At 37.9% G+C, this 22,643-nt stretch overlaps 1 protein-coding gene across 3 annotated transcripts in view; it reads right to left on the bottom strand.

Annotated features, from left to right (window-relative positions):
• Positions 1 to 22,643, bottom strand: part of SLIT2 (slit guidance ligand 2) — a 464,358-nt gene that overhangs the window by 416,251 nt on the left and 25,464 nt on the right. For all 3 annotated transcript variants that reach the window (XM_059721607.1, XM_059721606.1, XM_059721608.1), the window contains exon 4: positions 18,355 to 18,426. In XM_059721607.1, coding sequence (XP_059577590.1) covers positions 18,355 to 18,426 — 72 coding nt within the window. The remainder of the gene's footprint in view (positions 1 to 18,354; positions 18,427 to 22,643) is intronic.

Raw genomic sequence — 22,643 nt, 5'->3', positions numbered from 1 at the left:
ATATGATTTATTCCTTTACCAGTTGATGCTGAAGGATAGCCTGCTGTCTCTAAATGTTACATGGAACATTTTAGAAGCTATGTATGTCCAGATTTAGGGTTGGAAGGGAGTGGGGTAGGGAGGAGGGATCAATATGTTAAGATTTTTATGTTTTTAAAAAACTTGTTATGCTGCTTTTTTTTTTTTTTTTTTTTTACATTTACAAAGATTTAAAATGCACATCTAACTTATGGATATGGCTAGTGTATACATACCAAAGTATGTGATTCTTTTAAACATGATTTCTCACCATTTAAACTGCCACTCAAAAAGTCTTGTACACAGTCTTGCCTAAGCTACAGTGTTGATTACAAAGAAAGTAAGAATGAAAACTTATTCCCAAGGCATTCCATGAATCCAAAAGAATTCATTCCCTTTCCACCACAACTTCTACTGCACTTAACAAAATACAGTTTACCAGATTCAATTTAAATCTCATCCAAAGCACATACATTTCCTTTTCCTATTTATCTTGAGACTTCACTGTGCCTCTTACTCAATTTTAATCTGCTTGGAAATGACTAAATATTTGTTAGTATTTCCACTACAGAACTATTTATCTTCATAGTCATGGTAATATATCCACACAAAAGCAAAGCTGCCAAATCCTTTCATTACAATTCGGCTTCTAATGTGGAGACTAGGGTGTTGGCATTTACATCTTACTGGACCTGTAATAGCAGATACTCATCATTATCACACTTTCCCTTCATGGCACCGTGTATTTTAAGAAATTCTCATGTGTTCAAACAGTATTTCAGAGTATCAATTATGCATATAACTCTAGTGCAAGGGGATGTTAACATATTTTTCTTTATTGGTCCCACATGGTGAAGTAAATTTCTACAAACTCCTATCTCTAGCCTTAAAGCAAAATAAATTCAAATAAGTCATGAATGTTTCCAAACAGATGCCCAAAATGTTCACTATCCATCCTTTATAAAATACATTAACAACTGGAATTAATCATGTTCTCGCCATGTTCTGAAAAACCTCATACATTAAATAAATCTCTTCAGGTAACTTTATCTAAACATTATATTTAAAAAAAAAAAAGTCAAGAAAGAATTCTGCTGATGCTGGCCAAAAATGCAACAATGTAGTAGAAGATGATATAAAGTTTGACCATATCAATTAAAGTTTGATTCTTGACGAGTAGCATGAGAGACCGGGGGGGGGGGGGAGGAGGCGGATACATAAGGGAAGTGGAGGTAGAGATATATTCAAATGCCTATCCCGGTAAATTCAGGTAGGGAGTGTATATCCTTTTGGACCCCTTACATCTCAAAGGAGGTATCTCCTTGCCTGACAGATCCATGGTATGGTGGTGATGATACCTTCTGCAGTGGGGAACTAGAATTGTAAAGTGGCCTAGTATTCCACCTACACCTTCTTACATCTACCAAAGGAAGAGTTTTGATTCCAAATCCACATCTTTTTGTTTTTCTGTTCTGCATACTGCACATTCATGCCACTTATAATGCATTCTATCTAATATTATAAAAGCCTATGTCTGTCTGTCTGTCTGTAATGCTTTATTTGCACTCTGATTGGCTCATGGAAACAGCCAACCAGAGTGCTCCAATCATGGGGGAGCGCTGCCATGATTCTGAAGCCATGTGGTGGACCAGATAGAGTGTGGGGGAGCTGCTGGCCTTGGCTCCCCCTCTCCATTCCCTGCAAGTGGCGCTGAGGACCGAACAGGGGGTGGGGGAGCTGAGGCCAGCAGCATTGGCCTCGTCTGCCCAACCCCACTCCCTGCAAGAAGCAGAATTGTAGCAGCATGGGGCATTAGGTGGCAGCACTCCATCCCAGCCCCCTCCACCCCGCCATCATTCTTGACAGGCAATTGGCTAATGTGTGTACACACACACACACACACACACACACACACACTGATTTAGTCCATCCGTTTGTCTGTAATGCTTTTGGTGATCTGCACATGTATCACCAAGAGGGCAGGTGGCAATTGGCTGCACGGGCACAAGTTTGAGCTGATGCCTGGGAAGTTCGTGGTGGTAGCGAACATGCCCTGGCTGCCCAAGCAGTGGGACTTCCTCGTGCCTCCCTGCCTAAGGGCCAAGGTGGGGGGGTCACGGTGGGGGATATCAGCCCATCCCTGGTATCCCCCAGAACAGCCAGCAGGAAAGGAGGGGAGCAGGGCAGGGGAGGCAAAAGCGGGGGGGGGTCACAGTGGTGGCTGTTGTTGGGGACAGGCACTGGAAAGGGAGGCAGGGAGGGGAGCAGGAAGAGGGCCCCAACAACAGCCAGCAGAGAGGGAGGCTGCACAAGGGGGAGGCGAAGTGGGGAGTCATGGTGATGGCTGTTGTCAGGGCTGGGCGGGAGGGAAGGGGAGGAGGGGTCACATTGGCGGCATTCCCCCCCGTGGCCTGGCCCCGAGAACAGCCTGCAGGGAGAAGGTGGCAGGGAGGGAGGGATGGGAGCAGGGAGAGGAGGGAAGGCAGGCGAAGCCCCACAGTGAGGCAGAGGCAGGTAGGGGGAGGGAGCCCCCACACCAGAGGCTGGAGGAGGAGGTGGTGGCAGAGGGAGCCTTTACATGCTCAGCCCCAAAGGGTGAGCAGGGGGCAGAGGGAGGGCCATGTAAACACTCCCTGAAATCAATTGTTCTTGATAGACATCTAGGTAGTATAATCAGAACTATTATGGACTACATTACATCTACTAAGGAACAAACAGGAAGACATTTTATATCTGATAACCTGAATGAAACATGATATGCAAATTTTGAAATTATAATTCCTGGATTAGAATACAATGAAGGAAGGAACTGTTTAAATACAAAAGACTTTTAACAAAACATAAATCAATTCCCCGCCAGAACCTTAAAAGTAGAGTCGGGTTACAGTGTAAAAAGATCTATATAATAGTTAAGAAAACACACACAACCACACACAAATACCAATTTTTAAGGGATATAAATATTTTCCACGTGCTTTTTCTGGGACAGACTCAAAACAAAATTGTTTAACAAGTAGATTATGGAAATTAAATTATGCCTGTGTTCTACTGCTCTCCAGAAGACAGTACAGTACAATTTAATAGTAAGATATTACTGTTTCATATCTTAAGGATATGGGCCTAAATGCTTACGAATTTGCACACATTTGTAAACTTATGTAACGAACACAGAAGTCTGTATGCAGAGATACATGCAATGATAAAGATGCATGCAAAATTGAATATGCACTTAAATGCTTTTTTACTTTAAGACTTCTATTTTTTAAATTTTGGGGAGAAAACTGAATAAATTTCATCAACAAATGCCTTTTAAAGAAACATTTTTCTATTAAAAAATAACAATACTTTTGTACATTACTCTAAAGTTATGCAGCAATACAGATCTAAAATAATGCATATAACCCATACATTACTTGCAACTATCCTCTGACAGTCTGTTTAAAGGGACTATGTATTTAGAGCCAAATTCTTTCATGAAGAAAAAGCCTGCATAAGCTGAAAGTCAGTATATAGTGTGCACACACTATTATGCTGACCTGGAGCAGTTAATATGAAAAACAGCAGATTTCTCCTTAGAGAACATGCACATAAAATCAGAGCAGAGTTTTGGTGCATCTTATTTAATACAATGGCTGTACTCAGATGGTAGTACTGTCACCTTCAAGTCAAAATGTCATTCTCCAACGTTCTGGAAAATATTCCTTACTTTCAACTCAATGCCAATTCTAATCTCCATGGTGCAATTTAGGTGCGAAAACTATTGTCAATTTCTACTTGCCTACAATTTCACTATACTATTGGTCTTTAAATACGCTATAGCAGTGTGACAAATGAATGAGCTGCTGTGCTGAAAGAGACTACCAGTGATCTTTTTCTTTTTTTTTTTTAAAGATCAATTTGCTATCAAAACGACCTTATCAGATGAAGAATATAGTGAGGATATAAAGCTGGTTTCAGGAAAAGTTCTCTGCTTCACAACAGCCTATGTGAAATCCCATTTTACAGAGCTTGTTCTAAAGAAACCTAGTAAATTCACAGTATCTGATATAAATGTGCCTTGTGCCACACTAAGATCATATCCTTTTGCACAGTTAATAGTGTTATCTATAAATGTTTTAGCTTGTATCAAATGATAGCACTTCTACCACTTCCTTTGGAACTTCATTCTACAGATTAACAGGGATAACTGTTAGGATGCTTTCCTTGATATTCTGTCAAATTTGTAATTCTACTCTCTCCTACTTTTAAATTTTTGCATTATGTAATTAAAATCTCCTCCAAACATTGTCCTCCCTCCCTTACCCAGTCATTGCTTAGGCGATCTATGCACAACCGTGGTGCCTCCCAAGTCTGGGTGGGGCACCAGATGGCCGACTGGGGGAAGTCCCCCAGCAGCATTTCCGGTTTCACATCTGGCACTTCCAGGTGGTACGCAGCCTATGACAGGGGGTGCACATGCACCAGCATGCACCCCCTATGTGTAGCCAATGTGCAGACCTATTTATTTTAATCCTTCCTCAAAAGTCAATTCCATCAAAGCCTCTACTCAATAAATTACCCTCACAATGGATGTGCAAAAACTTTTCTTCAATTTGAGTCCTAAGAAATAAAACAAAAATTGAGCCAGTCCAAACTGAAATGAAAATTTCAATTAAATATATTGAAAAGCTAAAAATTAATTGTGGATCAAACAAAAGGTTTAAATCAATTTTGCTCATGAAAAAGTAAGCAATGAAAATACATGGCTAGACTCTGGTACCATTCACAAAATGATGACGATGCATGCAGCTAATTCTTGCTCTGCCCCTGCGGTCCTATGCCTTGGCTACTAACTCAAGGCTGTGGGAGACCTGAATGCATTTCCTTCGATGACAGAAGTAATATAAACAGAGATCTTCCACCAACCATATTATCATCCTTCCATGATGCTGTTCTGGGTTGGGTTGCTATCACTGCTTCTTGATGGCATTCCATTTTGTATAAAATACATAAATACTCACTGGATTGGGGACTGAAAACCAGATGTGCCCCTCTAAGGGCTTCAGGTCAGATAGCCATGCTCACACTCTCTCTCATTTATTGAATATTTCAATATTACACAAAGTGGAGCAGCTCTAACAAAAGATGTATTTAGGGAAAATACCAAAAGGGTACCCTAATATATGTGGTGGCTATTCAATTTTCTCCTCTGCCTCTCCTTAGAGTTATAAGCCTACATCTCCCACCTCCTCCGTGGGCGTCTTAACTGCTGGATATATGAGCAGACAACAACTTAACCATGTCCTCTTCTACTCTGGTACTCAATACTTTCCTTGTCCCCTCTGCACCTGCCAAAAAGAAGATAAAAACACTAGGCTGAACTGATTCCTGAATTTGGGTTCAGTTCATGAATGTTTCTCATTGAACTGGAACATTATAGCAAATAATAATCCACCAAGATGATTATTCCAGCTTTACTTTCAATTACCTCTAATGTAACGTTTTCTTTTTGGTTAGGTATTCGGAGCAAAAATTAATAGTCTTACTGCTACCATATTGTACTGCAAAGAATGTTTAATATCACCACTAGATATTTTTGGCATTCATAGTTTTCCCCCACAACTCACACTGAGTGCTGATCTGGATTTTGCATCAAACGAACTATCATGCATTTCCTATACTTCCTAGGCCAATACTACCCTTCCACCCCTCCAAATAACTAATTCTGGTATTTTACCCACAGTTCTGATGTTACCAAAGGAAATAATGCCAAGGAATAGACTCTTTCCATATCATAATATACTAATGAAATGTATAGACAAAGCAGTTTATACACAGTGTAAGTGTGGACTATGATGCCTACATCAGTCTTACAAATGATGCAAGGGGCAAGGATTTCTTAGGGTGATACCTTTTTCTGGATCAATTATGCAGTTAGGATAAAGTCTGGCTTCTTTTTCCTTTAGGTCGTGGATCTTCCATTGCAAACAGCACATTTTGGTATCTTCCATGTTATAGTTTTGTAACATATAAAGCTTCTCCAATAAAAGACAACACCCTAGGAAACCCTTGCCTCCCATTCCACATCATCAATATGATACATTGACATATTCATCAATACAATATAAAGTACATGGGGCATAATTCATATGAAACCTGTGCTTAACATACTTTCTCATAACCCTTTTTTTGAAGATCCTGCTTTTAGTTCATGAAAAGTATTTGTACCCCAGCTGATCTGAATTTAATTCTAAGTGTAAGATTTCTGAGTAAAACTGCAGGGTAGCGGAGCCAGTTTGAACTTTAGAGTTCTTTGGTCCTGTTCTGCAGTGACCCCTCCTGAGTCAGGGCAAGCAGGGATACCAGGACGCAAATAGGGCCAAGCATGCTGCCTCACCCTCTAGGTCACCAGGCAGAGTGAGTGCTGCAGCCCCAGAGCGTCTGGTAGCCATGGTGCCTCCTGCTGCCACCTGGACTGGCTCGCTGTTTGTCCCAGCAGTAGTGTTGGGAGGGGGAGGGGAGCATGAGCTCTAGAGAAACAAAGGATCAGGCCCCTCAGAGCTCAGGCAGTGCCCAGCCAGCTAGTAATCCAGGCACCAGCAGTGCAGAGCGGGGGAAGGGGGTAAGCTCCAGAGAAAATAAAAGGATCGGGCCCCTCAGAGTTCAGGTGGCCAAGCAGCAAGCCAGTCCGAATGGCAGCAGGAGACACCGCCGTCACCGGGTGTTCTGGGGCTGCCTCATGGGAGCAGTGAGCCAGTCCTACCCTTAGATATTTATTGGCATTGTAGCCAGTGCCAGTAAATGCAACAGTCTATAAGAAACAGGCAAAACATGAAGACACTGGTTGACAGCCTTGATTTTGTTTGCGCTAGGAAACATTTTACATAGAATCCTAGTCCTGCCCCTGCTCACCAAGCTTTCTGTTTCCCTGCAAGCCCGGCTCTGAAACTCCGAAGTTTTTAAAAACATTTTGGATGGTTTGGTTTTGTTTCAGAGCTTTCCATTTAGTTTTAGATTCAGTGGTTCAGGTGCCAAAATGCGCCAAAACATCTCTGAAATAAAACGGCTGTTGAAGTTTCATACAGCCCGAGATTTTTAGCCTTAAGGTGCAACTGCTTCACTAAGCCAAGCAATACTAAGTCAATTAATATGTGGGTGGCTTACAGCATAAGCTGTAACAAGACCCAAACTGCAATAGTTTTCTAGTGAAACACAAAACGTAGTTTCCTAGCAGTTGATAACTGAAAGATACTTATAGATCCCTGCTTACTACTGATTTTCCCCAGGGGATGTCCTTGCTACTCCGAAAGAAAAAAAAAAGTGCTTCTCTGATACAAAACAATCCATTTTTATCTACACTCACACCTTTGCTACCACTGTGCCGTAGATGGCTTACTTCTGTATACTACAACTGTTGAGTATGACAGCTGGCCATGTTACTTGCTGGGTTAGTTAAAGGGAAAAGAAAAAAAAATATTACTACAGTCTTCAGAGAAATAATATATTTTGCTTTGTTTCTAGGTTACATTTAAAAAATTTAAGAGAACAATGACTCCTTACACATGGTTTAAATACTGGTCAACAGGCTTGTCTCCATCCATTACCTGCCACTGCACTTGAGGCCAGCTGAGGCATTTTTGCTGATCATCCTAAAATTCAAACACTAGGTGTCTGAAAAGAAAGTACTTGCTGTGGGATGCACTCCAGTATAACTTTTGCATCCTCTCCAGTCCAGTCCATCAGTCTGACACTCACTTGGACTGGCACAGTTTAAGACTTATTTTACCAACAGTTTCTCTTGTTTTTGATTTTTTTGCCTTGCGCTGGGCACACGGAATAAGTATGTATAGCAGAAGGCTTTATGTTGCTATTTTTCAAGAAGTTTACAAAAAGGGAAAACTATTTGTATTTTTCCAAGGAGAGTCTTTTATAAATTTACAGAAGAAAGTTAAATCTTATATCCTTCCTCTTATGGAGGGCACAACCAGAAATGCAAATAAAGATAGATAGAACATAAATTCTTTGGAATACTGCCTGGATGCATCAGTTCATCATGGTTAGAGAAGGGGGTAAGTCACAGAGGAATTCTCTCATAATCCAGTTAAGTGAATTCTCCTCACCCCGCCCCCAATTTTGTTTCAGCATTATTTTTACTCATGAAACTGACACCCAGTCCAGGGGGGGGGAGGGGGGGAGGGGGTTGCATTTTTTATTTCCAAAATAAGAGAATACCCATTTTACATGGCATCCTTTTAAAACACCTTTCCTACTCTTTCATTATGCAAAGTTACCAAAGTTTAATCCTCTTTTCCTACCAGTTAATATTCTAACCATCTTTTTTGCCCTTTCCCTAAACCAGTGGCCTTATCAAAGGTAGAAAATGCAGACCAACCAGACAGATTCCCCACTACTGCAAAGAACTACCTGTGCCTACAAGAAGTTCTGCAGGAGGGAAGAAGAGTATGCACCCCCTCTGCCTGAGATAAAATAGTGCTAATTGCATATCTACGGAGGTTTTTGCTTGTTTACTATGACAAGAGTATTTATTAATTGTTGCAAGTTAATCTTCATTAAGGTAATGCTCAGGAACCTCTCCACAATTCTTTGAACTCTATGCAAGTCAAAGTAGCTCCTTCTGAAAGATTTCCATGTAAAAAGAGGCTAAGTTATTTCCTCTTGAACATATTACTTATCTTTAATTATTCGCCAGTTCAATACATTTGAGATATCCAAGATGAGTGCTCTGTGAATAACCAGTGATGTAGCTTTACATTTTAATTCCCTTTTAAGTACGTTTTTTTCCTCTGACATGTTAATTTAGAGTTCTTGCAATTTTTCCCCAATACACATTTAAAAAAATAATTTAAGATGTCTTGTTTAAATGCTATAGCAGGAAACAGATTTAAACACTAAATGATACAAATGTAAACATTGTTTTCCATGTATAACTAATATGTTCTCAAAACATGATAATTTTTCAATATTAGAGTCCTACCTTCATATACAACTGATGGTAAACATTGTTTGGCATAACCTTCCTATAAGTTTTAATTAGATGTTGTGTAGCTTGCACTATTTGGGGGTTGGAGAGGGGAATATACAGCTAACCTTTGTCAAGAGATGCCTAACCTTTCCAGACCAACTTCTACAAAAGACTGGAGGACATTAAAAAGAAACACCATATACAAGCAATTCTGGTTAAGTCACTGGTGAAATAAAATATTTTTAAGTGCTTTGCTCTTTGTTTATCAAAACATTTGTTATTATTTAATATTGATGAAAGAAAAAAGAAATCTAAGCTAACCCAAAAAGCAATACATTAAAATCTCAGCATTGTTCTCTGAACGTAGCTGTAATTTCAGTTTTTACTGTAGCTAACATGTCTTAAAAATACACCAGTTGCAGAGCAGCTGCTCGTCTTTAACAGAGAATGGTTTCATCTAGTATTAGCTCTAGGATGCAAAAAGCTATTAAACTTGCTTTATAGATCTACATTATGGCAAAAAGCATTATTAAGAAGCAAGAGCAAATTAAAGCATTGGATAGCCTTGACTTTCTCTGATACAATAGAACATATGAAACCAGATTTGTGCTGGCTAAAATGGATATGCATTTTTGTGCTAATGCTGCTTCTCTTGCCAATTTCCTGTAGCCCTTTTGAAGACTTCAAACATACAATAGCTACTACAATCACTATAAGATATGCTTCTTTAACCTTCTTTCCTGCATGTAGTCACCTATTTTAAACAACAAAATATTAATATGGTAAAACTACAAGCTTTTAAGAACATTATAAAATGCAAGCCTACGCTGTACTATAGTAATTTTCTATGGAAACAAGCCACTGATTTATTTATAGCTCTTAATAAGAGCTAATTGGGTTACTTAAAAATAAATAGAAAAAGCAACTGTTGCTGCTATTTTAACACTAAAACATTCTCTGAAGTAATGTGCGTACACACATACACACACAAAAAAGAACTACATTTAAAATGCTGTATAAATCAACATTTAGGATGCAGGGTCAACAGGGGTTAAACTGTCTGTCTTTCTTGACTAAGTTCATAAATGTCTTTTCTAGCTGTACTTGAAGAAGCAATTGCAGCGTAACTTGGATATTAAAACCTCCAAGGAAACCGACAATAAAAGCTGCTAAGAATTTCACAAGTTTTTTTTTTCCTTAGGTGTTAATTAAATGATCATTTAACACTGAAATGTAAACACAACATTTTCATCTACTGACAGCATAGCCTATTATAAATCCAGGGTAATAAAAGTCCTGGTGTTAATACTCTGAACCAAGTTCCCACAACACTCTAAGATGCCTTGTCGTGTCTAAGGTTAAGCATCTAGACACAAAACAAAGATTGCGCCTACTCGACTTCCAGTTCAATTTTCCCATCGCCCAGTGACCTAGGTAACACTTTGAGCAATAAAGAATAAATTTAATTTCTCAAGCATTTTGTGAGGATTAGGAACAATTGTTGGTCTGCAATGACTTCTTATCCTTGGATTCTTTTTCTTCCAGAGCATTCCCCAAGTTCTAAAAGAAAATTCTGATGGTTTAAGACACAGAACAAACAGAACTTTAAATTAGGCTTTTTTCAATCAATTGGAGCTGTTGGAGGGGAAGCAATCAACCTTTCTTTGGATTTTTCTCAGCTATTCAGTTACTTCAAGCTTTAATCTTCTACTAGGAGAAGAAACCTACTATCCTGGGTGGGGAGCTCTGTATTTTTTTTCTATTTTCTCCTGCATTATTTACTCCTCTATTTTTCTTTTTTTAATCAAGATGACACGGCTTCACTTAGGTGTCCACTCAGTACAAGTTGAGAGAGTTACAGATGTCCTCTTTATAACATTTCATGCCATGTTTTGCACCACATAATAATGGCATTTCCTCTAACATACCTTTTTACTTTTCATTACTTCCTTCTCTGGGGTTCAGTTTCCTACTTAACTACTGCCTAAAAGGTTTCCTATATCATAGTTTACCAAAGCTTTCAAGGCTGCCCTCCAGGAACAAAGTTATAGCTAAAGAGATCCAGAAAGAACAGCAAAGCACTGTGCTAATTTTCATATAACCGCACTATGTTGTGCAAGTGTGTTCTGCTGTGACATCAGCAGTGTAAACTTCCCCCATACCAGTAAGAGGTGTCTTTCTGAAAGCTTAAGAACATTAGGCACCCCTGAGATTAAGCAGCTTTTATCAGTTTATTCAGAAGTATTAACACATTAAAATTCTTTTTTTTTTTTTTGCAGGGGGTGGGCTAGGGGGGAAGCAACTAGGATCAGTTAAGAAAATAATATGACTTGTATATTTTAATTAAACACGTTCAAATACATACAGCAAAATAGTGTAAGAGATTTCAAAACACAAAGAGATGTTTATGTTACTAACAGGAAAATGGCTTTAAGCCATATTTCTGTCTGCTTGGTGATTAACATGGTTTTTGAATTTATGTTAAAAACTATTATAAATTGTGTTGGAATGTTTGTTATAATAAAAATAAAATATTTTAAGTGTCCCATGGATATTTGTCACCTGAAAAATAGTATATTATGGGATTGAGGAATGTAGATCATATAAAGATTTAATGATTTGCTCATTTCCAGAGGCTAGTTTACAGCTATAAAATACCATACAAGTAATATCTCCTTGGCTGTAGGATAAAGCACCAAGTTAGACAAAAATGTAAAGTTATGCTTTTATAGTTAAACAAACATACAGGAAAATTTAAAAGCAATGTGAAGTCACTCCCCTAATTATCTCATAATATAACTAAAATGTGCAAACGTAATTTGAGCAAGCCATCAAAAATCAGATCTTTTCTTCAAAACGAGAGTGATGTTACTAATTAACTTTTTAGTAAGTATGCATGTTTCTCCTAGTTGATTTCTTAATATTACAACACTGTTTTCTATCAGTGGCCATTGTTTCCTGTAGCACCTGGCATAAAACACAGAAGACGTGTCTAAAGAAGAATTTACTCTCTGAGATGAAGACAAATGACAGGGAAATACACACAGCTTACAATAATGCAATCGTATAGACTGTCAGCTGTCAAATTTATCTCAAGATAAACCATTTTATCCCAAGACAAAGTGTGTGCCTGTTGTCTAGGAATAAACCTTGAAAGGGTTCATGGTATAAGAAATACTAACATATATCCTGGGACATTGAAAAATGCATCTGAACAGTTATCCCAGGATTGTATCTCTGACCAACACGGCTACAACCCAAACCCCTACAAAAGTGGCAATGCATTCAGTTGTTCTCTAAAGCCTGATTAGAAGGATAGTGTGTGTACATGTCAATTTCACACTATCTCTGTTCCAGGATAGACACAGCACAACTTGTCCAGGGACAAATTGTTTTTGTGACCTGTTCCTAGTCACAAAAATTGACCAACATCAAGTGCAATGACCAACACTGCACATTGTTTTTTAGATGAGTGCACTTTAACTTAATTCCAGTTCTACAAGTAATCTCAAATTTAAATATTGAGAACAAAGTTAAAAACTGCTACCTCTAAAATCAGAATGAATTTAAGCATGTCTACTATAAAGCCACATTTGCCATAATCAACTAGTTATTCTTAGGCTATAAAACAGATGTCAAATGAAGCAGATCAACCACGCCAGGATTTATCCCGGCACAGGCAATAGGCTTCATTGAGTAAGACAGACAGTATCCATTGTCCCACAGCGGATTGTTGCCCAGTCCTGCAGGACAACACTCAGGGCATGCCTCTACAAACAAGGAAACCCCCAGGTTTCCTTGCTTGCACAGGTGTGCCATGGGAATTTCTGGGTGTACCTCTACAAGTAGGGAACCCTGGGGTTTCCCCTGTTCGCAGAGGCATGCCCCAAGTCAGATTATCCAGGCCTGCCTCTGCAAGCGGAAAACACCATGGTTTCCCCATTCACAAAAGGCATGCCCCAGGTTGGAATCCCTGGGCAAGCTTCTGCAGATGGGGAAACCCAGGCAGGTGCTCCAAGGTCCCCAGTCCTTCATACCCCAGGAATTTCCCTGGACAGATCCATTGTAGAGAATTCCTGGGCCATGCTAGATTGGGATCCTGAAGCCCTGGGAGTGCCTACTTGAGGCAACGGGAGAGCACAGGCAACTCCAGGCTGCCAACCTTCTTCCATCTTAAAATAGATGTCTGCTGCAAAATAGCAGTGCAAGTTAATATTACCTTTTGTCACAGCCACAAAACTGTACATTTGTGGCATAACAAAAGCCATGCAATTCTGTCTGCTTTTGCTTTGTGCCACCATAAACATTTTATGATGGCACAAGAGGTGACATCTGTTTGCAGCCTTACTGCTGACCATTCTTTTTGTTCCTGTTACAATATAGCTATTACAGTCTTGTAATGAGTTTTCCAGTACGGTTCTGGAGTCATGTTTGGTGTGGGGCAGGGTGGGGGGGGGGAGATTTACAAAACATTCATTTGAAACATGCTCTGAGCACACTTTTTTGCAGTACTTCCAATCTCTATATAAATGCTACTTTAAAGTGTATTACTCATATATTAGCCCTTATTCCAGAGCCCCAGTAACCTATTTTTGCATCTACTGCTTTCATACAAGCAGAATAAGAGTTTCAATCTGAACCAAAATATAGGGCATGAGGAAAAACTTTACACACACACACACTTTCCAAGGCAACTTAATCTGTAGTGTCTCCACTTCCTTAAAAAAGGTACATTCTGGTTTTTTCATCTCATAAACCAATACTGAAACACATGTATTAAAAGCCTGTCATAGTTAGCTTACCATGTATATTAAAAGCCTACTATATGCCACTTCTATACTATAAGAGAATTACATTTTGGAGAAGTCTTATCACTTGTAAGTCCTCCCTTTGGAAAAAGATACCAACAAATTGAAATTTAGATTTTGTAAATGTAAAAGATTATAATGGTGTATGATCTTCTCAAATAAAGCCTCCTTGAGCAATGCACATGCCCCACACTCCTAGTGAAAGGTGCTAGCAATTGTAAAACTATGGCAATATACACAAGAGCTGAAACCTCCAAATACAGCTTCTGTCCAGTACCAAGTCCTTTAAATCTGCCTGAAAGAGAAGATCCACACAGTAACATGTCTTATTATAACTGGGGACTCATTCTTGCTGCTCACTGGATTTAATTTCCAAACTACCTGTTTGTATTTTGAACACAAGTGTTCAGAAGCTTTACTATAATTTGCTATCCCAAGGAGTTAAGAGAATTCTTAGTTGCTTTGTTGAAGGACTTCATCAGATGGTAAACCATTTCCCTACCAAATTCCCAATACATCTGTTTACTTTAATCAATATTTTAAATACTGCACAGACAGATCTGTCATATTTCTTGTAAGTCTGCTATATAACTGCAATAGGTCATAATGAAACAAAGTAAGTTAATGAATGTTAAAATAGAAAGGTCTTGTTCCAACCACTTTCATGCACCTAATTTGTCACTCATCCCACTGACCAATTCTGGGTTTTGAAACAATCTCCTGCTCCTCAAAACATGCTATAGCTATAACAGGTATATATGTTAATGATGTAAATAATATGTTATCTCAAAGCAGTTACAGAAAAGATGGCTGTCTGAAAAACTTTCATCTTCTTTGCATCAAACATCTTCAGTGTTCCCAGCAATGGAAATCAGCAGTAGTTATCATGGCAGTTCCCTGGATGAGTAATGATGTCGATCTGACTGGACAACGGTAACCGTAGCAACTGTAACCTGCAATTCCTGCGTAACCATTGTTGGATTTATTGTGGCAGGGGCCAAAGAGGCCAAGAGTAAAATGAAGCAAAGAACTATGGTGTCTGACACATCTAGTACCACACACTTTAATCATAGCTGGCAGAAATTAATTCAGGAGGAATTTTTGCAGGGGCTCCCCATGCAGTTTTCTGCTTTTATTCCTGGCTGCAAGGATCTTAAGCCAGGCAACTCAAAACTCTGTGCTCCTTACAGTCACAGTACACTAAGACTTTCTCTTTTAAATAGGAATGTTTCATAAATGTGCTTCTTACAAATTTCTCATTGATAGAAAGGGAAGGTATACAGTAAAGGCAAGGAAGCGCCTAGATTACAATTTAAATAAACCATACTTAAGGCTGTTTTTTTCCAGAGCCAGTAGAGCTCAAGGTTGCAACTCGTATCATAAAATAAGATCTGCCCAATAAGGGAGTTTATCAACTGAATTAAAACATTTCAATAAAAAAATACATTCTTTGTGTATAGAATTCAATGCCCTATACATGTCGCTAGCTAAAAAAAAAGTATCTTTGAAAGCCAAACTCTCAGACAGCTTTGGATCTAACCCTTGGTATCCTGCAGCAAATGGTGATCAATGAACTGTGATTTAACAGGCCAAATTAAGCAGTCAAAATCTATCTGCCTCAGATAAGCACTCACTAAGCCATAACAGTTCTCTATATTAAAAGGTACTATAGCTGACACTAGACAAGTTAATATAAATAGGCACATGGGTCACTGGAAACAATGCATGCCATTCTCACAATAAAATATACTTGTCAAAAAAGAGCTTCACAAAAATTATCATCCAAGAAACTCAGTGGCACATGCATACAAATATTTCAATGTTAAGAGGCTTAGAAGTTCGGATGGATTATCAAAATGAACTCAAATTTTCTTTCAAAATAAAATAGAAAAATCAAGCAATTAGCTTCAACAGCCCCCAAGTATTTTTCATACTATTTTTCCCCCCCAAAGATAATACTTCAACTAGAATTATGCCAAACCCACTTGTAGTTAAACGCTAAAAAAAAGAAATGAACTATGTAAAAACCCCGTTTAGCAGATACAGCCACAAGTTTAACTATTTTCAGTTTTCCTGAAAGTGTGTGTGTGTGTGTGGGGGGGGGGGGGGGGGGGGGGGGGGGGAGAAACACACAAAAAATACCACACACCTTTCCTCCACCACCACAAGTCTGAAAATATGAACTAGGATTTTCAAAACACAGAGGATATTCTGACATAGAAAATTATGTACCGTCTCTTTTAAACTCACAACTTACTGCTTTCCTTTACTTGCACTTCCCATCTGTCAACAAGTGTTTGTAATTTTATTACACTGTCCTGTAGTTTATGCAGAGTTGGTATTATTTTACAGAGTTCTGTTAATGGACTGGATAAATGGTAATGCTATTTAAACTAGTCTCCTGCTCCAACAAACACAGCTGCAACTGTACTACTATTTCTGAGCAAACATCTTGACCTGAACATGTAGTGCTCTCTCAACCCGTCCAAAGAGAAATTGGAGCAGACAGCAAAGGGAAAGCATAGCCGGCCGCTGGCGGCAACCAACCGTGTCTAATCATAATTCACATACAGTGTACCCTCTTTCTTTTATATTGCATTTAGGCTACACAACAAGCATATGTGCTTCTTCACCTGGCATCTCATTTACAGCCAAGGGTCAAATGGTAATTATTATTCACAGAAGCTGAATAGCATATTGAAGAATTTGCAGCATACACGCTGTATTATTAGCAGTTAAAGTTTAATTGGGTAAGCAAAACATTAAAAATAATTCCTTCATCATGTTTAGACAATTTGATGATCCCTTTCCAAAGAGATTATTGTTCTGGATATACATGTAAGCAAGTACAGAATTGCTAATATATAAATAAATAAATAAATAAAATAGCCATGTACCTCAGATCTGGCAGTAATCAAGCTACATAAAATCTGAACCCTGACCACATAAAGCCAATATGTATTAAGTTGTTTTGTTCAGGACTGATGCATCAGAATAGCAAGAGAAATTTTAAATCAAAAGCTTAATTATGCTGCTTTTTAAAGTATAGCTAAGATATATTTTTGAAACATGCCTATATATATTTTTTTAAAACATGTTATAACCAGACACTCACTTTCAAGAACTGATCAACAATAACCATTGGGCAGAAGAAATTTAATATATTTATAATTCCACAAGTGCATCTCCAAATAAAAGTGTAAAGTTGACTTCACTTTAAATGTGTACTTATTTTATTCTGCAAGCTATATCTCATTTTTATGACACATGAATTAAGATTTAACAAACAGCACACCAATGATAGAATAACTCAGAACTATAATCCCTGTATCACTTCAATCTTCTTATGTGAAAGTGAAAAATTTCGATTCTAATGTTAATTCTCTGTAATATTTTCATACTTGTTAATACTTAATTTTACAATATATCCACATTATTTATCAGAAGTTTGCAATTCCATATTTTTTAACATTATGGGAGAAACGTACTCTAAGCCAATTTTCAGATGAATTTCTTAGGACAGAGCCCCTTTGAGTACTGCTGTCTAGTAATCTCATGATGCTTCACCTACAATGGAAGCTTTTGCTAGTGCGTACATGCACACAAACAGCTAAAGGCAGCTTTTTTGCATTAAATGTTTCTTGCTATAAAAACAGACATTTTAATTTCCCCCACTTAATATAAAGAAGAAATAAAGTAAAGATGCTGTGCATTTAAGAAATTTAGAAACAAGTCAAATCTCCAAAGTGAAACTTATTTTATAAAAATTCACCTCCATGTACATATCTAACTACTACAATGGTGCTAGTTCAACTCTTTTCCCTCAGCTTCCTAACATACAAGATCAATAAAGAAACTGACTATCCAATACATAGAGTACAGAATCATTTGCCAGTTTCTTTTTCCCCAATTTAATCTGCAAGATTCAAATCTCACTTGAAATCTATAATAAAGTGTCAAGGATGCATCTTTGATTATACTCGAGCTTAAATTTGTACCGTCTTGCCACACTTTAAGTGCATCATGTTCCACATGCTTTCATTTGAAACTGTCTTCTTGATATATATTTTAATAAAATTAATTAGTAGAAAGTATGCGTTTTTCATTAGGTTATTTATCTCAAGTCCACTTCATATTTATATTGTTAAGAAATTGCCTTAGTGGTCCACAGGCATAAAAACAGAATATCACAAAAACAACAAATGTTTTTGCAATATCACTGGACCAACGGCTCCAAAGCCATCACTTTTTGGCTTATTGTTTTTAATTTGAAGACAAAACAAGGGAGAAAATACTCCTCCAAAGGCTCATTCACACTTTTTGAAATGGAAGATTGGGGGGGGGAGGAGGACTTGCATGACTCATCACAGACTTTTTGTATCCAAGCAAGAAAATAAACCAAAGAAAATACTGAACTGAAATGGATAAGAACTATTTAGATCCTTCTTGACAGGATAAAAATAAGTGTGTGCTCCAGGAAAAAAAGCAAAGAATATACCCATTTTTTAAAATTAATAGTATGTGCCAGGTTTCCAAGATTAATAATACTGGGTCGTGCTTACTTACAGTCTGTATAACTTCGGAGTTCCCAGAAAGAGTAATTCAGAAAGCAGTTGAAGATTATTTCTGTTTAGACGCCTTTTGAGAGGAAAACAGAAAAAACAGGTTACAAATAAAATGCAGAAGCAATGACATGCAAATGGTTTGAGCAGGTATCTCTGTACTATAACAATCTGCTTATAAAGCATAAAAAGGGTAGGCAGTAATAGCCCACTAGCGGAGACATGGTCCACAGTAAGTTTACCATGGACTAATTACATTTTCTGGTCTCCTCAACAGTATATATCACTTAATTCATTTTATGAAAGACTATTTTTAATTTAGTCAGTTTGGACTATTCACTAAACTGGAACTGTACCTTGTATAAACAAACCAAGAAACCCCAGCAAAAAAGTACCATTTCGCCATCCTTCTATATTCACCTTACACTATGGAGCAGTACATAAAAGCATTCTGCGCCCATCAAGGTTTTTCAAGAATGCATATATATCACACATGCATCACTGAACACCAGTTATGTGATAATATAATTAAAGATCCATATAATGCATATGTACAAAAGACAAATAAACAAAAGGTTGCTGTGGAAACTTAATTTCCTGACTTTCATGTAATTAAAACCTAAATTAAAGCCTTAAACTTAGTACTCAATAGTTTTGAATATAATTTCCTTCGTGTTTCTTTAAAAAAAGACTATGGAAGTAAAGTACACAAGAATATTTTACATGGGAGAGGAAGTAAACCAACACAAGCAGAAATTTAGAAGAAAAACTGCAGTTGGAAATGGGAAGAAATGTGTTTTTAAATGAAGTTTCACATTCAACCTACTGGCAAGGGTCAATCCTGCTTAGTTTGTGGTGACACATTCAAAATCTTCAGTAGTATGGTTGCAGGCAATCCACTGCCAACTATAACTGATAGTCAAAACAAATACATACTTATCTTTACATTAAGAACACACACACAGGTAAGATAACACTTGGCATTTAAAGAGAAAGAGCCCTGAAGCAGGTAGTTATGTCATTCTACTACAAAGCCCAAATAACTTCTTAAATATATTTCTACACATAAACATGCACAACTCAGGCAAGACCAGGTATACTCAAAGCTGCAAGACTGCTCTGCAAGACTGCTTGCAAAGCAGCCCATCACCGAGCAGGGCAAACACCAAATAAAAATTCTAACTGCTTAGAATTAGAGTTTTGTTTTAGGAAGTGATACTTCTTTTTCTCTTGGACTAATTAAATAGAGTGAGCTTTTTCAGTCTCCTACTGAGAGGTAGGAGTGACAAAAGGATAACTTAAAATTCTGAAAAGCTTCCCCAATGTTTTCCAATTTAACTATGGATCCTCAACACACACTTTAAGGCTCCAATTCTGTAAACATATTAATTTCACTTTAAAAGGGTCAGGCAGAAGATAGGGTAGCCTATTAGGTTAGATGCACACATTCCTGGGACCCAATCTACGATCTGTGGCTTACTTTAAGTTGCATAATCATGATCAGGGCCTCACTTGTGCACACACCCATCAGTGCTGGGGACATGATCCAAGTAAGTTAGGAAGGGACATGGTTAACATTAACTCAGTGAATCAAATAAAATATAATGCACTGAAAAATTGAAGTAGGCAGATATTAAAATAAGAAAGCCATTAAAAAGTGGTAGTTAGTTGTGAAGTCAAGAAGCAATAACTTAGAAATAATGAGAAGTGAGTGAAACTTACGGTAGACTTGTGCTTAAATGATAATAGAAATAAAGGCCTCTTTCCCTTTTAAACAAAGCAACTGAACAATTTGGGTTTAATCTTGCAAACCCATAATTAGAGATCAAAAATCAACTGAATGACTTGAATTAGCAAGGGCAACTCACAAGTGTGAGTATTATAGCAAGTCTTTAAGATTGAGTTATTCAGGATTAACCCTTAATTGAAAACTTTTAGCATTCCTGGAGTCATTTGTTTCATTCCAGCTTTAAAACAAAAGCACCTTTACAGGATTTGAATTTAGCTAGACTGTGGGCAAAGTAATCAAAATAAATTTAATTTAACATCAGAATCCAAATACTGTTAACATTTTTACAACTGTGTCCTTGTGACACCCTGATATAAAAATATGCCAATCGATGATCATGCAAGAAACCAGAAGCTCAAAAAAAAAAAATACATAGGATATCATTATAGAAAATGGTATTTCACAAACAAGAGGTACATTGTGCAGTACCTTCTCTCCAAGCTGTTTGCAAAGATCTGTAAATTAAACCTTGTTACAATTATGATAGTATTTTACAGACAAGACACAGATGCTGCAGCACACATTCGCCAGTGCCACAGATGATAAGACTCAAATTTTCGACAAGATGCAATCATTCTTGGGGGAAGATAATGAAGCAGAGAGGAAATAGACCATGTGCCTACAATTAAGGCCGAGTTGAACATGGCACTTCCAAGTGGGGTTCAGCCCTTGTTCTGTATGCTACCTTCCTCTAAGGAAAAAAAAAAAAGGCACTTCCTCTGGATTCTAAATTAATTTTGAGAATTAACAAATCCTTTATTTTGAGTAATAGCCTTTATTTTGAGTAATATTTTTAAGAAGTGCTACAAGAAAGCTAGCACTGTGTCAGGTCTTTTGCCCTGAATTATCTAAACACAATGACTACATCCACAAATCAGTGAAGCAGCAAATCAGAGCTAGTGTCATAAATGAAAAGTTTTTTTCTTTACTAGAGACTGGAAAATAATGTTCTCCAAGAGAAACCAAAAAAAACTGGCCATTTTCAAAATGGCCCTCTCTCCTATCTTCTCTTTAGAATAAGACACCATGAGTAAAGGTGCCTGTTCTTAGACAGGGCTCTTTAACTTCTGACAGAGTTCTAATATCTTCCTGAAGACATTAGGGCCTAACAGCCATCAGAAATAACGAGAGATATTTTCCCTCATTGTTCTGAGGCCACCAGATGCCCTCAAACATTTAAAGTGAAAGGCTTCAGTGGGCTTAACAAGGTAACTTTTTGATTTTCAAAGGAAATTTTGAGCTACCCTCAACTGAAAAAAAATGTCAATTATAAAGATCACAGTAAAAAAGATACCTTTCAGTCTGATGTATATGTATGTATGTATATTATTGCAAGAGAGAGAGAGAGAGAGAGAGAATTTGATAATCTACTCTATTCAAAAGGAAAGTCATGAGATGAATTTGGTGGGGGTATGCAGAAAAGTGTAAGAGAGCACATGGGAAACTGCAGTGTTCAGAGGCTGCTTTATGTTTCTCCACTACTACAAAAGAACAATGTAGCTAACTTAAATAACTAGTGTATTCCACCTGGCTTGCAGTACTCCACCATGGTATGCATAGCTATGAGCTCAAGATAATCATTTTTAAATTTTTTGGGTCAAATGTAATTATCACACACTAAAGTATGGATGCACATGTTCTTCATTGACATTCTGTTTGTTTGTGAAAGTGAGTGTTCATCACGGCCATCTATGTACATCGGGGTAGGCAAAATGCGGCCCACGGGCTGGATGCAGCCCACCAGGCCATTCTATCTGGCCCATGGGGCCCCCCAAAACTTTAGAAAATTAATAGTTATCTACCCCTGGCTGCTTGCCATGTGGCCCTCCATGGCTTGCCAAAACTCAGTAAGTGGTCCTCCACCCAAAATAATTGCCCACCCCTGATGTACATGCTCTGTGAATCCTCATGCTCAGATGTCACATTATGACGTGTGGAACAGTCCTCACCCTTCCATGATTTCCTTTTTCCTTTGCAATTCAAAGCTCAAGAAATCTGAGACTCCAAAAAGCAAAGATGCAAGATAGTTTAGGATCCATTCAGACTGTAAACATCTCAGCAAACTACTGTTATTATGGGCACATGCAGGTATTACATTTAGATTGACCTAAACAGAATTTGGTCAGTTTAAAATTACCAATCGTACAGACGTATAGAGGGCTTAAATCGCTCCCAAAAACGGCATACCCAATCTAAGTTAGTATACCTGAGAAGGTGTACTAACTTAACTCAATATTAGGTTAATCCCATCTAAGAAAGGGATAATCCAATTTCAATAATGCTTGTACATGTTCGCAGCACTGACCCAGATCTAGGAACACCCAGCCATTTGCCCCAGCCTCAAAGGTGCATTATTCCTAGAAGCTGCCTAAACTAGAAATGGTGTATCAATGTTTGTGTGCATCCTACAGGTAAGTGACTACTCTTTCCAAGTATGTGTCCACATAGGTTCCATGATTAGCAAGCAGAACGCTCTCACAAAGGTAAGGCAGGAAGTTTCAGCT

The sequence above is a fragment of the Alligator mississippiensis genome, chromosome 2 (assembly GCF_030867095.1).
Source record: "Alligator mississippiensis isolate rAllMis1 chromosome 2, rAllMis1, whole genome shotgun sequence".
Taxonomy (NCBI): domain Eukaryota; kingdom Metazoa; phylum Chordata; order Crocodylia; family Alligatoridae; genus Alligator; species Alligator mississippiensis.
The sequence above is the reverse complement of the archived record's forward strand: the minus strand, read 5'-3'. Positions and strand labels throughout refer to the sequence as shown.